General features: G+C 37.1%; 1 protein-coding gene across 1 annotated transcript; it reads right to left on the bottom strand.

Moving 5' to 3' along the window:
- Nucleotides 1-978: 978 nt before the first annotated feature.
- Nucleotides 979-14,329, bottom strand: LOC120123559 (methyl-CpG-binding domain-containing protein 9-like). The gene is made up of 10 exons (XM_039142409.1): nucleotides 13,791-14,329; nucleotides 11,247-11,961; nucleotides 10,010-11,104; nucleotides 9,191-9,883; nucleotides 8,238-8,543; nucleotides 7,205-7,543; nucleotides 6,410-6,508; nucleotides 5,252-5,683; nucleotides 2,189-4,411; nucleotides 979-1,773 (listed from the first exon to the last, which is right to left on the bottom strand). Exons 1-10 carry the CDS (start codon nucleotides 14,270-14,272, stop codon nucleotides 1,474-1,476), a joined length of 6,684 nt encoding a protein of 2,227 aa, XP_038998340.1. The 5' UTR covers nucleotides 14,273-14,329; the 3' UTR covers nucleotides 979-1,473.
- Nucleotides 14,330-15,745: the final 1,416 nt, after the last annotated feature.

The raw sequence follows: 15,745 nt of genomic DNA, 5'->3' as shown, positions 1-15,745 counted from the left end.
CGGATAATGATTTTTTTCGCGAATCAAACTCGAACCCTTTTCGGGTTATTGCAATAACCACCTGACTATCTATGTAATTACTTTAAACTTGCAACCTCACAAGAGATCTTCAAAATACTTTACATGCATGGATGGACCGAGGGGTCAAGTGAGGGCAATTATCTCCTGAAATTTTAAAATTATTATATATTTTAGATTTTTTATATGTATTTTCTCTTTAAAATTTATTTTCACCCCTAAAATTTTATAAGTTCAAATTCACCCCCTAGAATTTTAAAAGTTCAAGTTCGTCTCCCCTAACATAAAATCTTACATCGGTTCCTGTTTACATGTACCCATAATATGCATTTGAAGAAGAAAAAATAACTTGCAGAATATGATTTTTAAGTTGTTTCAACATCTATTATCAAACTATCGGCTATAGCCGCTTTGTTGATGCATTAGCAACCCTAAAAATTAGGTTTGAAGGCCGAATCAAACCAGACAAGTCCCGCCAGAAACAACCAAATACCCCGCCCCCCCGCCCCCGCCTTCAAAAAGCGGCAAAGAACGGAAGAGCTAAGAGGAACAAAAAGGAAGATGTTAACTAGGATAGTAGCGGAGATTAAGTCGATTGAAGTTCAAACAAAAAGAAACAGGGTGGAACATGAAATTACCTGTCTCTATGAGCCAGGGTGGAGTATCGACGTTTCCTACAAGCATTTAACTCCATGATCCACTGATGTTCCTACACGGAAAAGGCTACGAAAGCAGATAAGGCATCAAAATTCAATGGAAACAGTTGGCCAATTATGTACAGCATTTAGAAGTACGATATGATGATCGGGGCAATATGCAGATAGCACCAACGGCTGTCAACCAGAAACTGTGCCAGCTTTATAAAGCTCAAAAATATAACGGGACATAGAAAGAGAAGGCAAGAATATTTCATTCTTCAAAGGAGCTCTGGTGCATTGGATACCAGATAAAAAGAACAAAAGGGTAACAGAGAGCAAGAAAGAGACGTATAAAAAATGAAATATCGTCTACACATGCTCTACTTCAACCATTTTTTTTCTTTTTCTTTTTACACTAATTCATGTTGTATAAGCATATAATCTCTCTTTCTCCCATATTGCCCTCATGCTTTCCAAGAAAGAAGCCGCAAAGATGCAGCAGAAATCACTCCAAAATTGGATGCATATTCTCACTTGTCAATCGGTCCTCTGGAACTTCCAACACCATAGGCATTTCCATGAATTCTGGTTTCGAATCAAAGCATCCAAGTTAGCATGTTAGCCTTATCAATATATACACGGGGTGTTGACATCAGAACACTAAGGTCCAGACAGTCGGGGCAATCCCAAACCAACATTTTGGTTCTGACTCTGGTATCTTTGTTGACATATTCCTGCTACCAGTTTCCCTTGCCACAGGGATCAAGTTTAACTGAAATAAGATCTTCTCGGATTTGAAACTCCTATTTCAAAAAGATCAGCCTTCTGGTTCCTTCCTTTTCTTACCAGTCTTCCGGCTCACTTTGCACTTCTCTGGCAGATTCGAGTCGGAGAGCGGCTTTGGAGCTGGGATGCTGCTGAGCTTCAAACGGTCAATAGAATGGAACTCAGGTGACTTTTCATAAACAATAATGGCGTCAAGGGAGTATATACGTAGGGCAAGAGAAGACATGGTGGAAACTTTTGCAGCTGCAGATAGAGATGACCAATACCACCACTCATTCCTCAAGTACTCGGTCTTAATCATGTCCTCAAATGCAATTGTTGCTTGGACCATCTGGAAAGACGAGAATATCATATCCAATGCCACCAAATAGAAGTTAAGAAATGAAACAGAACTTCAAAGCAAAAAAATACCTTCTATATCTGTTCTAAAAGAAAAAGACTAATCTAAGGAACCATTTATTCAGGACATGCACCATGAAATTAATGGGCCATGACTAGATTAACTAGAAATAGCAAAGTGAAAATGTCAGTTGAGAGAAAACTAACATTACATCAGATAAAACCTAATCAAACAACCTGCAGTCAGCAAACCCAACCAAATACGAGATGCTCCATGAGGATCATGAAAGAATTAGTTAGTGCTCATACTTTAAGATAAGCAAAATGAGGCCAGTGATGATGAATAATAGTTACAATTTACAAAAATAATAATTGGTATAAGAAAGCTCAAAGGGGTTGAGACAAACCTCATATATTGTTTCTGCCGACTTAACAAATGAATGCCAGGCCCATCTCCTTTCCATGCATGCCCTTGACGGTCTCAAAGCTTCTTCAGAGAGTGCAGCATACATATCAAATAAATTTATCTTTAGTTGCTGCAAAAGCTGTGAAGCCTTACCAACTACAGGCCTTAACGAAGATTGAGGAACCACACAGCAGCGACCTTTACCCAGTTCAGGAGAATACTTATCTGCAGGAGAGATTCTATCCCTTTGTTCCGAACATCTCAAAGCAGGTCTTCTGTTTTTTTGCATTTTAATATCATTTGCAACAGACCTTTTGAAAGAACCGGAAAAGCCTTCTTTGACTCCATTGCCCACACTCCAGTTTCCTAGTGATAAACCAGGTCTCTTAGCAGCCTTCACCTCATCCCCTAAACCCTCTATTTTTTGGTGTGGAGGAACAATCAATAGGGTAGGATCACCAACAAAATGTGGAACAGATGAGACAAATGACGGAACCCCATCTGAACTGATAAGACCAATTTCCTGCACCAATTCTTTATTAGAATCTCTAGTTACAAATTTAGTGCTGATTTCTTCAAAGTCATAAGGGCAAACTACTCCAACAGTTTGAAATTTGGTCAACCTTGAACTCATCTCCAAATGCCCACCTTTGGAATTTTCATCAATTTCCATGTCAACAGTACAACCTACCCGGTTACCATCAGATTTCATATCCCCTTTTCTTTTCAAAGAATCACTGACTGACTTACCCTTGTCATTAGCAGGAGGATCCAGAGTGCATTTGCCATCATTATGATCCTCGAAATCAACATCAGTTGAAAATGTTTTGTGGCAGGAGATGCAATGATTTCTGGAGGGCCAAACAGGCTCCAAGCATTTACACCTGTACACTTTATCTTCAATAATTACTTCTGCTTTTTTTCCATGATTCTTCACAGATTCAGTTATTTCTGACTCAAGGCAGGGACCATACTTCTTCTCCAGCAACATTGCTGCCTTGGTAACAAGAAAACTAGGAACCAAAGCTTTATCAGAAATATCAGACAATGAAAATGCGGCTTGGCACTCATCTTGAACTTCTCTTCTCATTTTTTGGTAATTCTGGAATTTTAGCTTCTGGCAAATAGCCTCTTTCAGCTCTTTTTCTTTTGGGTCTTTATCATTCAACCAATTAATGAGTCCTTCAATTTCTGCATCTGACTGATATGTAACCCATGTTGGACCAGCTGAAACTGCATCTTTAGCATTATACACAAATGGACAGGATGCCTTTGAACCCTGTGCTTTAATACTGGTATCTCTGGTGGCAGAGGTAAAATTCCAGTCAACTGAAGTGCTGTGGCTCCGTACCTCATTGCCCAGAAAATTTCTCCTCTTATGCAATACCAAACTTCCATCAACAATAACCTGAGGATTTCCACCTGGCATGGCTGAAATCCAGTACAATCGGCCAGAAGAATCATTTCCCAAAAACTCCTTCCGAATAGCTAATTTTAAAAGTTGTGATTCCAAACTTGTAATTAAGTCCTGCTGATGTTGAATATCACTCTTGATAGTGCTCAGCTCAATATGGCGAGACTGTGACTCGTTCTCAGCAACAGAGGAAGATTGCTTTGCAGCATGCAGGCTTGTGGCATCAGATGACTGGCACTGTCCATTACAATCTGAAGGAGATGATGGAGAAACCAAATCTGTTCCCTCAGACTCTTCCAACTTACCATGGAAATTTGTTTCTTTCCTTGAGTCATCAATTTCTTGGGGCAAAGGATTTGATACAGGCAACTCACTTGTTCTAGAGGATTTATCACTTTTTTCAGACAATACTTTGCTCCCATCCACAATGGCTTGTTCACCCTTTAACTGAGCCTCAGTATCCATTGGATTGAAGCATTGGCCGTTACTGGTAAAACTTTTCTCCATACGAGTACCTGATGCATATTTATTTGAATCATTAAGGTCAGAACCACCCTCCTCACCATCTGATGAAAGCCGATCACCATCATCTTTTACACCATCTCCAAATGCATTAATCATGCTTGTATCAAATTTTGAAGCTCTGGCAGCAATGAAGTCTTCCTTAGATTTAAGATTTTTCCATTCTGCATATGCAGAACGTAATTTCTGATGCAACTCAAATGTTGTTTCAGCACAACGTTCAAGATGTTGACGGATAAGAGCAGAGTTAAGTAATTCATCACACAAAAACTTGAGCAAGAAGGTTCTCTGCACCAGAATAAAAATGTTGTTAATTTGTGAAATAAACAGAGAGCTCAAGGTCAGCGTGCATAATGTGAAAGAACCAAAAACTTGTTAGCATAAGACATCCTCCTTTCCTACATCATTGAAACCATTTGCCATCAATACAATAACCTTTAGTTATACTAGACAGCAAAATGTAAATTAATTAACCAAAGAATAATTTCTGAAAGCACCATTTTGTTTATGACATGGAAATTCTTAACCCTCAAAGAAGAAAAGTTACGATCAATTACTCGATGTCATTTTTTTTTGGTTGCCTAAGCATCTTCCCATATTCACATGATAACCATTTCCTTTTCCTATACTCGATTACACCTATCAAAAGTTATGGCTGACATTACCATGCTCCAGTAAGGAGATGCAAGGATTTGATCTTATTACTACATAAATGTACAAAAGTAACTTCTTTCACCAAGGAACAGAACTACAAGAAACAAATAATGAAAAATGCAGGATATGATGGAAATTTTTAGTCAAATCCAAGCCTAAACAAAAGTAGGGGTCAAATTCCAGGTAACATACCCAAAAAAGGAAGAGGAAAAGCATGCATCATAAGTGCAAACTAATAATGCGATGGTAAATTATAAGTGATTCCAGAGGATGCAAGGAATGCAATATATCACCAATTCACTATACAACAATTATATCTAAAATAGCCGCCACAAATGCATTTCCATTCAAGGTTATGTACAACTAGCAAGAATACGATAGCTGTTGTTTTATCATGAAATATAGCAAAAGGAAAACAATAAGAAAAATTCAGTGAGTTAATTCACAGCTGCCAAGCAAAGTTCATAGACAAACCTCATCTACACTAAACTGCCAATACTCTTTTTCGTACATCACAGCTGCTAAATGTGCAAGTGCTTCTAAATAACCACGGGTAACCTCACCCTGATACTTTTTACCTCTCCTTTGGATGATAACATGTGAAGGTTGCGAAGCATCTTGAACAATACGCATGCCAACACAAGCAGGGCAATACCAGTTCCCCTCAGGAATCCTTGCCAGTGGAGGACTCAAGCAATATGTATGATACTCAGCATCACAAGTGTCGCACAAAAGAACACTATCATCATCTTTGTCAATACCACATACTTTGCAAACACCCTCGTCCCAAGGCGCTTTAGGGATATCATTTGTTGAAGCAAGTATGTTATTTATTTCCTTCTTCGTCTCGGCATTAAAGCAATCCAATTTAGCATATTCTGCGAATTTCTGAACTAGGACAAGCACCTACAACAAAAAATAAATAATTAATATACCACCAAAACTGAGTCAAGATGCAAAACAAGCAAAACAAATGGAGGAATGGCCACAAAGAATTAGAATACATGGAAAATCATTTATAATTGATTTCAGGCACCAAATGGCTGTTGTTAACTAACTCATGAAATAAACTAACAAGAATACTTCAAACCTTATTTTGTTTTAAGAATATAGATGATGAAAAATTTAGTGATAATTCTTCAAGATCATATCCTACTGGGTATCAAATTCCTGAACACCTGGTTTGAACAACCTTTTTATGCAAGTCAGACAAAACACGAGAATACAATCACAGAGCACAATGTCTCTGGACCATACCCATTTGAATGGAACTGTTAGTGTAACTGAGAGACACCTCAATCATATGTTTATTGTACTGATATGAGAATAATCTTATTGTCAATCTTCAAAATTAAGAATAATATGTTTGACACATAGTTTTATCTTATACATGTGAGTAAATTGGAAGAAGGATTTACTTTAAGTTCAATTTAAAAGGATCTAACTAAGAACACCATGTTAATTCACAAAAATGAAGAAAATAATGGTACACCATCATCATTTATAAAAGTTTCATCCGTAAGTGGCACATAATTCATAGTACAAAAAAATTTAGGCATTTACTGACCAGTTAATTATAAATAAAAAATTACTTCAAAAGAAATAGTATGAAAAAGGAAGGAACTAACGAACCTCTTCTTCATACAAGGACTCAAAGTTTTGGGATAGTGACTCAGCCAAGTCAACTAAATCTGGCTGATCGGTAAAAGCAGAACGAACATTACTCCATAACTGCCAAGCAAAAGAAACAACAATCAGATGGAGTATTACATCTGCACAGTATAAAACTGAGAAAGGCAGTCAATCTCTAAAGATGTACATAACAACTGGATTAAAAGTTCAGAAGAAATGTGCTGAAACCGAGAGAAGCACAAGGATAATTAGTAATACAGTCCCCCACCCCCAAAACAAATAAATAAATAAATAAATAAATAAATAAACAAACAGATAATAGCAACAATAGTGGCATGCATCAAAGCATTGAGACTATGAGTCAAGCAAAATTTAAGGCTTACAATCAAAAGAAAAGACAAACCAGGCACAAGAGCAAGCAACTACAGTCTACAGCATTGTGAAAACAATAGTTAAGCGTCCTAAATTCCTAAGGTTTATATTTCATTCCCAACATATAAACCCATGAAAAAATGCAGAAAATAAACTCAAAAGCCACAGTTAAGAGAATTTCACTATATTTAACCTATATTCATTCATGCACAAAGTCTAAAACCTCCAATATTTTACTAATCATAGCATCATAAAATGCTGCTGAATAAACAAGTGACAACGGATATATCAAAAGAAAAAGTCAGATGGAAAAAGGAAAGTTGTTTGCAACAAAAACCGTGCAAGGGAGTCAGAAGAAACAAAAGATTTAGAGAAGTTACAACAGAAAACAATTAAGCAATAGGAGACAAATAAAACACAGACCTCACGAACATCCTCAAGAAAAGCTTTGTGTGATCCACCATAGGCTCCGACTGCCAATCTCAAATCAATAGTCCTAAAATCCAGCGGACGGGACACCATGGCAGGAGGTCCAAGGAGCCCCTCATCATCATTATCACTGGAATTCATTAGCTTTCTTCCCAACAAGTTGCAGAAGACCTTTGAATCATCAGCAACAGCAGCACGACGTAATATGATGCGACATTGTTTCATGATAACATCAGATACAGATAAGACAATCTTCTTTTTACTAGTTTCTTTGTCAGATTTTTTTGTTGAACATTCATTCTGAACATCTGCTAGCACCGAAAGAACAGCTTTCTGTGTTCAATGAAAAATAGAGTTCTTCAGAATCATATTTGCTACTACATATAGAAAACTCTGAAAGAAAGAACAAGTAGAAAAGAGAGACATGAAAAGTATAACATAGAAAGAAAAAATGTTAACAATCAATTCAAAGAAAGAACATTTAAGCTCAAAGATTATGTGATTTCTTTTTTATGCATTCTAATACTCAAAATCAACACTAACAATACTTCTGCTTAAAGTTAATTAACTTCTAATGAAAACCGAAATACACAATAAAATATATATACAAACGAAGAGATTTAAGGGTACGTTAGAGTTATTTAAGTATCACTCCCTTTATTCTAACTAAAACTTTATCCAAATGAGGAGAGAGTTTCCCCTTCCCTTCCACACTTTCCCTTCCCTCCCCTTGATCCAAACATGGTGAAAGTTCATTATATTTGAAAGGGCAGGTTAGAACAATCAAAATATGGAATTCCTAATATATAAAGACACAAGACATTGCAGTACAACACAATCAATAAATATGGTACAGACTCCTGCTGTCCTGCATCAGACAAGCTTATATATAAATCAAAAAAAAAATGTGAAGTGGTCTGTTCTGCCTCCACTCTCCAGCAGCATTTAGGTCTATGTAACCAAACCAACCCAACCCACCCCACACGATACAACAGGCTTTCAAAAAAAAAAATACGAAGACCTTTACCTTTGTTGGTCCTGATGCATTGCCCTTATAAACTTCCTTACTGATTGAATGTAGCAATTTTTCCTTGGCCCACTCTGGAGGATCTTTTTCCAAAGCCTCATGCACACACTTTCTGATTCTGGTTCCAACATTTGTTGGCAGCTTTTTGACAGGTTCCAGCAACTTTGCCCACTCTGGAATATCACCACCATTAACAAAATTCTTTTCACAAGCAACATTTTGACCAGCCCCTTCATCTTCTATAGTCAGAACATCACTTTTTCTGTTCAAAGAACAAAAAATTCTCTTTGTAGCCTCTGCAAGCAACTGAAGTTCAAACCAGTTAATCAATAGTTAAAGACATTATCTTCTTCTGAACCCATGAATGCAATGATCATTGCAAAACACAAAATTAACTAGAACCAAGAACTAATTTCCTGCATACACCTCCACCAAAAAATAGGCTTCAACACATCTATATTAATTGGTCATATATGCTCAAGGGGCAAAAAACTTGAACATTAAAACAAAAGCTGCACCACAAAAGCAAACACCAAGAAAAGTGCTAAGATGAACACATACAACGATTCCTTATGAAAGGTTTTCTAAGCTTTTTTCACCATTTTGAGTCAACAAAATTATCGTCTTCTGAACCCATGAATGCAATGATCAGTGCGAGACACAAAATTAACTAGAACCAAGAACTAATTCCCTGCATACAGTTCCACCAATGAATAGGCTTCAAGACATCTATATTATTTGATCATATATGCTCAAGAGGCAAAGACACTTGAACATTAAAACAAAAGTTGCACCAGAGAAGCAAACACCCAGAGAAGTGCCAAGATGCAGACATAGAACATTTCCTCATGAAAGATTTTCTAAACTTTTAAATATTTTCACCATTTTGACTAAGCAATATCCCTAAAAGAAGGGTTTATAGAAAAAATACTAACAACTATAACCAAACTTACAAGCGCGTCTGCTTCCATCCCAGCCACCCCAGTAAGTGAACCGCAAAGCACCCCACCATCACCTTGTAAGCAACGAAACACTTTAGCACTCTCACGGGCAGTGATTTCTGCTGAGTCAAGATTTCCATCCATAGATAAGAAAGACAATATGTATCTTCTAGCTAACTCAGGCCAGGTCAACTCATTAATTGGGAGCACACTGAGCTTAACCTTTTTGGAAGGAGCTGTACTATCTATATCTTTCTTCCTCCCCCTTTTAGATATGGACTCGCCAGAATCAAAATTTGGATCAACAAGTGCAGCAACCTTTGAATGCAGCTCACTTATTAACACCGCTAACAGTGAGAAGTGAACCTTTGTCAATGTCACACCAAAGCATCTTCTGTAACTAAGAGGTGCAAGCCTGGCCCGGTCAGCTTCCATCATTTCTCCTGTTTCCGTCTGTATAAATGGATGTGGGTTTTCAGTAGAATTTTCCATACAGGAATCGCCACTTGGTGATACATTTTTTTCATCCATACTGTCAATTCTGGATAAACTCAGTACATCAGATCCTTGGTTTTCACAGCCAAATTTATGAAAGAAATTTGAGTGATTAGACCAGGGATTTATAAGCTCCTGTTCAAGTTCATTGGCTAAAAAAATCTCCTGCAAACCCATTACTTCACCAAAGCGCCATAATAACTCCCACACCTGAGTATATAAGCATAAAAAATATAATTAAGATCCTCATATACAGAATAAAAAAATGATCATATACAAGAAATTCTACTCTAAATAGAATACATATTGATTTCCTCAACTAAAAAACATGAATACCTGATGAAAGTCACCAAAAAGTTCAGGAGGAAGTCTCAAGCAAAATGGCTTTCCTGCAGGAGGACCACGGTCATCAACCAACCGAGGCTTTTTAGACTTTCCAAATAAACCATCCAATCCTTCTTCTCCCTCACATTCAAGACCATCTGGTGTTCTAATCTTCAGGAGACCATTTCTGATTGTTAAGGATCCTGAATAAGAACTTCTTTTCCTCAAAGGTTCATATCGGGAACAGGCCTCGACACCAGGAAGCTCTTCGATGATTTCTTGTATAAATTCTGCATCCAGACCAAATCTTTCCTGTTCCAGCCATTTTGTCAGTTCCTCAGTCCAAGTCTCCAGCTCATTAGCCTGATACTCAAAAGGAAGGGAGAGAGAGACTGGGAAGCCACAAAATTTAGCTAACGGAGCAAGTGTCTCTTTATACTTTCCATCCATCATATCCCAGTATGATGACCCAGTTTCCTTTCCTGCATGCTTACAGGAAAACTTCAGAGCACCTTTTCTTTTACTTATCTCAGAGCAGGCATCAATTAATTTCTGTGATATTATTCTCCATGCATCAGAAAATGAATGCTCTTCCACTGAAATTTCACCAATTTCATCTATTAACTTATCTCCCGATTTTTCACACATTAAACCTGCTTCAAGTTGGGATTCGTCACTGTGCTGACCGATGAATGTTTCCTTAGAGCTACTTTTCAAAGAAGTCAAGATATCATTTTCCATAGGTGGGCAAGGATCTGTAAGGATCCTTTGAATACTGTCATCATCATCGAACTCATTGTTATTAAAATAACCAGCATCACCTTCATTATTATGACTAGAAGTTTGTTCAATTTTGGGCATGAAAAGGACAGTTGACCTAATTGGAAGGGGCATTGCAGAGCACAAACGCCTTCTGATCTTGAAAATAGGTCCAGAATCACCACCGTCTAAAACTTCACATGTAAAAAGGGACCCAGTGATCTTATCATGCCAACAACACTTATAACCTATAGGAAATATCAAACTAGCATCATGATATGAAGGTCTTGTGTCAACAACCCCCAGACAAAGAACAAAAAAATCTTCAAACTGCAAAGGAAGCCCATCCTGCAGGGATATAAAGAAGAAGAAGAAAATCAGAACACTCAATCTAGAACACTTAGATTTCACAAACACAAAATAACAATATGAAAGAAAGGATATTAGCCACATACGAATAAGAAAATATAAAATTAACAAGTCTCCTTACATTCATTTGTTCAGATCCAGAGCTACTCTTATCATCTTGCATTGCTTCAGTAATTTTCATGATACAAGATTTATTGGCAAGCTTTTCCACAATTTGACTATCACATGGAAATCCTTTATAATATCCACTAATCAAACTTCCCTTATTTTCAGGAAATCCACCAGAAATTTTAAACCTAGTTGACTTCCTTTTTCTTGGTAGATGCAATCTTTCCAGATGAGAACCCCCCTCATGTTTTGTTTCAGCATCCATAGGGTTGTAGCTCGACACCAACCCAAGATAAGAAGCAACCTCAGCCACTGAGCCAAATGTTTTCCCATCAGGAGCGCAATAAACTGCATGCAGATCACAGCCACTCGTTGAATGTTTTAGCTCCACTCGCCAACCTTCCTCCAGGACCCCATGTCTTTCTGAAACAAATTCTCTAAGAGCCTGCAAAAATACGTCACTCGGATTCCGAGTTGGAAATCTAATAGTTGTACTATTACTATTCTTCGGCATCCTAAGTGGAGAATCCAAATCTACCTCATCAAAACTTCTATCTCTAGTTCGCATACGATGCATTATATCTTCAAAACCTATTTTAACTGCATGTGTCACAATCCTAGGAGCTTTTTGAGAGCCAAATCCATTACCCGAAAACAAGGAATTCATATATGTCAAGGGGGCGCCTAATCCCTTGCCAACAAAAGAATTGTCACCAGGCATGTGCTGTCTGGAACCAAGACATATGTTAACCAGTGATCATATATAAAAACATAAAATTCTATAGATCTTTAAAATTTAAAATAAATAAATGAAGTTATACAGACATGGTGAATCAAAGAAGAAAAAAGTACCAAACTCATGAAAGAATAGGACCTGCATACTAGCAGATAAACGAGCAGGAGACAAACCATTGAACACACAACTTTCATAGCACAGGAAGCATGAATCAAACAAGAAAATTACAAAGGTAATTTCCCACAAATCCAAGCTGACAAAAACTGATGTTGAAAATAGTTAATCGTCCATTTAGAGTTTGAGTGTCATAATAAAGTTCCACAAGAAAGCATAGTCTATGAATCAAGAAACAATCTACTAGAAATGAAAAGGCATAATAAGGAAGTTAGCACCATTATAACAGTTCTCGAATAAATGGGTTAAAGACTATTGAGCAGCAATATCATAGAGAGAATATAAATGTGATACAGGCGGTGAAGTTGGCAGCACTAGAGCAGCTCAGGAAGAAACAGAGAAAGACAACAAGGACACAGTTTCAAGGAATAAACAGGTAAAGACAACTGGTACACCATGTCAAGGAAAAAAAAAAACACTAATAGCAGTAGAATGCTGCAACAAGCTTGGATTATATGGAACTTCATAAGCAAGAAGGCTTTGAATGAAAGAGAAAATATTATCTTTTGGTAACACTTTCTAAGTTCCAACCATGTGAGCTAACACTGCATGAGAAAGTTGTGGCATCGACTAACAAGGCAATTCCAACATAGTCACTAACCTAAAGCTACAGCAATATGGCATAAATTATACATCTTTGCATGATCAAAATTAACTAAAAAGAGAGCAGCATAACTCTTCACATGCCAAAACAGCAACTTAAAATTGAAAGGAAAACAATTTTTAAACAAGGGACACAAAAACGATAACATAACAGCAGTACCACAGTTTTGAGGGCAATGGCAACTAATTCAACTTCAATTCCTAAAATTTTCAATTCATGAAAGAGGACTAGTCATCTTAAATCATTAGTTAAAATACGAAATAGCTATATTCTCCATCCTGATCAGGCATTCGCTAGTAATCTTTCGAGATTTCAGGAAAAAATCATAAGTAAAATAGTAGTAAAATCAAAATTCAGGAAAAAGTTACAAGCAACCAAAAGGCTTAAAACAGTGGTAAAATATACATCATCCAACCAGTCACGAAATAGCTATATTCTCCATCCATGATCAAGCATTGGCTAGGAATCTTTCGAGATTTCAGGAAAAATCATAAGTAAAATAGTAGAACAATCAAATTTCAGGAAAAAGTTACAAGCAACCAAAAGGCTAAAAACATTGGTAAAATCTACGTCATAAAACCAGTCAAACTACATTAACTGATCAGCTTCAAAAACTATCAAGTACCATCAAAATATGTATGATTAGAGTCATGCACACAGCCTGCCTAAACATCCTGACCCTATCCAACAGTAACATACACTACATCATGAATGCAAATAATCTGCCTGTCAAATGCAATTCATTTCAACTAACCCTCATCATATTCAATCAATTAGCTCTGATTTGCTTTTTTTTAAATGCCTAACAAACTTAACCCAGCTACAAATTAAACACATTTTAACTCTTTGAGCTAGAGAACACTAGAATTAAATCAAGCAACCCAATATCTAACATCCTCAAGAACAACATTTCAAATATACTACAGTCATAAGTCATAACTACACAGTTAGCATTAATGCAGGATAAGAGGACTTACGAAGCATCGATTAAAAACTAAAAAGCCTAAAATCACGTTCAAAATATTTTAAGCTTTAAGTCTTACCTCATTAACTCCCGCATCTCATCACCTTCCCCATCACCATCACTTGGCGGGGAAGCATTGATATCAAGAACAAGTTTTTTGGCCTTAAACCCGAGCGGCCACCGCTTACTCCTTACTCCGCGGCCAACGCACACTCCGCAAACCCACTCCTCCCCCGCGGAAAACGACCCGGAAGCCCCCGAGCATGCAAGATGAAACCCTCGCTCACAGCCGTCACAAACAACAACTCTTCCTCCTCCGGCCATCGGTGCCGGCAACCCACACGCACCACACTGTTCCCTCTCGTTCCCAATGGGAACACCGGCGGGCTCACCTAGAGCCGGGTCAGCATTCTCGTGGATAGCCCGAACTACGGAGAACGAATCGGGTTCGGCGGATTCGGGTAGGTTTTCGGTGAATGAAGAAGAAGGGATCTCGTTTAGATCGATGCCGAGAGGTGAACGAGTCTCGGGCTTTGAATCGTTCGAATCGGAGAGTTCCATTTTTGAGGTTTTTTTTATCCGAGTCGGGGTTTTTTGAATAACAAATACATTTTTTCCTTTTTTTTTCCGCCTAATGAAGGGAAAGTTAAATTAGAGAGAAATGTATAAATATTTATATTCGGATAGGGAGAAAAAGTACGGTACTCACTCTACCAGGGTGACACGTGGAATGTGGATCTAAAGGGTGTTTTAGTTAAGGAAGAAGAGGTGGAGTTAGTTGGGGTACTTGTCTGGTCCCAAGTCAAATAGTTTTGACTTTGGTTATTTCCTTTTGGCTTAATTATAAAACAAGTGCTCAAACTATATCATTTTTCTTAAATTGGTATCTAAATTTTTTTGAATCATCCATTGCCTAACGTTACCACTTTAGGTTTACGGGTAGTGACTTTCATTAACTTTCTCCGTTAAGTGATACATGTCAAATTCTAGTAATTTTGAATTTTTTAAAAAATTAAAAATATTATTATATTTATAAAAAAATATTTACCACAACAAAGGTTCTCCAACCGAACACCGATATGCAATTTCCCCAGAACTGCATCCATAAGGACTTACTCTAAACACACAACAAAGGTTTCACCCTAAGGGTGTACCTTGGGGCCTATGGGCCTACCCAAGGGTCTTCTTAGGTCTGTAAGGATTTACCAGCTTGATCAGAGCTGAACTTCTGTACTCCAGAATCCTACCCATACAATATCCAGTAGAAATCAGATTGAGTAGTAACTTTAATATCAAAATCATGATCCGGTAGAATGTTGTAAAAATGGCAATATAGTTATTTAAATCACATAAATGCCCTTCATCTGTACACCAAAATACAATCCTCATACTAAGGGAGTACCTTGGGGCCTTAGAGCCAACCCAAGAAATACCTTAGGTCTGTAAGGAATTACCAGCTTGATCAAAGTTGAACCTCTATACTCCAGCCTGCCCAGATAGTGACCCAATAAAACAGTTTAAGTAGTAACCAGTAGATTCTATGATCTATAAATCAGGAACGATTATATTTTCCAGTGAAAATAGGTAACTAGAGAGCACATATCAGGTAGTCATAGTTCATAAACAGTAAATCAAAATATCAAACAGTTAAAAGATTTAGTAAAACAGTAAATTCAGTAAATTACATTTCAGGACAGATAAAATAATCATATAATACATAGGGAACACACTATAGGATCCAATTATTCTCTGAAGGTACTTGGTATTTATCAGGTAGGAAACCACGAAACTTTTGTAATTTGATAAATTTTCATAAATGAGATCCCTTTAAAAAAGGGTTCAATAGCTAACAAATTTATCAGTCATTCATAAAACGATACATCAGGATCATCTAGTGTTTGGATATATATAAAGGGTATTTAATAATTGTTGTATCATAATTACTTAAGATTCGAATATTCCAGGGGTGATTCCATCAATCAAATTCATAATGGTATTATAGTCATTTGATTCCTAAGAAATTTGATAAATGAG

This window comes from Hibiscus syriacus, unplaced genomic scaffold (assembly GCF_006381635.1).
Source record: "Hibiscus syriacus cultivar Baekdansim isolate YM2019G1 unplaced genomic scaffold, ASM638163v2 tig00110402_pilon, whole genome shotgun sequence".
Classification (NCBI taxonomy): Eukaryota; Viridiplantae; Streptophyta; class Magnoliopsida; order Malvales; family Malvaceae; genus Hibiscus; species Hibiscus syriacus.
The sequence above is the reverse complement of the archived record's forward strand: the minus strand, read 5'-3'. Positions and strand labels throughout refer to the sequence as shown.

What these genes read in the sequence shown, in the direction of transcription:
- LOC120123559 (XM_039142409.1), bottom strand. Translation starts at nt 14,272, where the DNA reads ATGGAACTCTCCGATTCGAACGATTCAAAGCCCGAGACTCGTTCACCT. An exon ending in GGATGGAAGCAGACGCGCTT is followed by an intron (nt 8,544 to 9,190) that starts GTAAGTTTGGTT and finishes TTTGAACTTCAG; the next exon opens with TTGCTTGCAGAGGCTACAAA. An exon ending in TTCTTGAGGATGTTCGTGAG is followed by an intron (nt 6,509 to 7,204) that starts GTCTGTGTTTTA and finishes TTTGCTTGGCAG; the next exon opens with TTATGGAGTAATGTTCGTTC.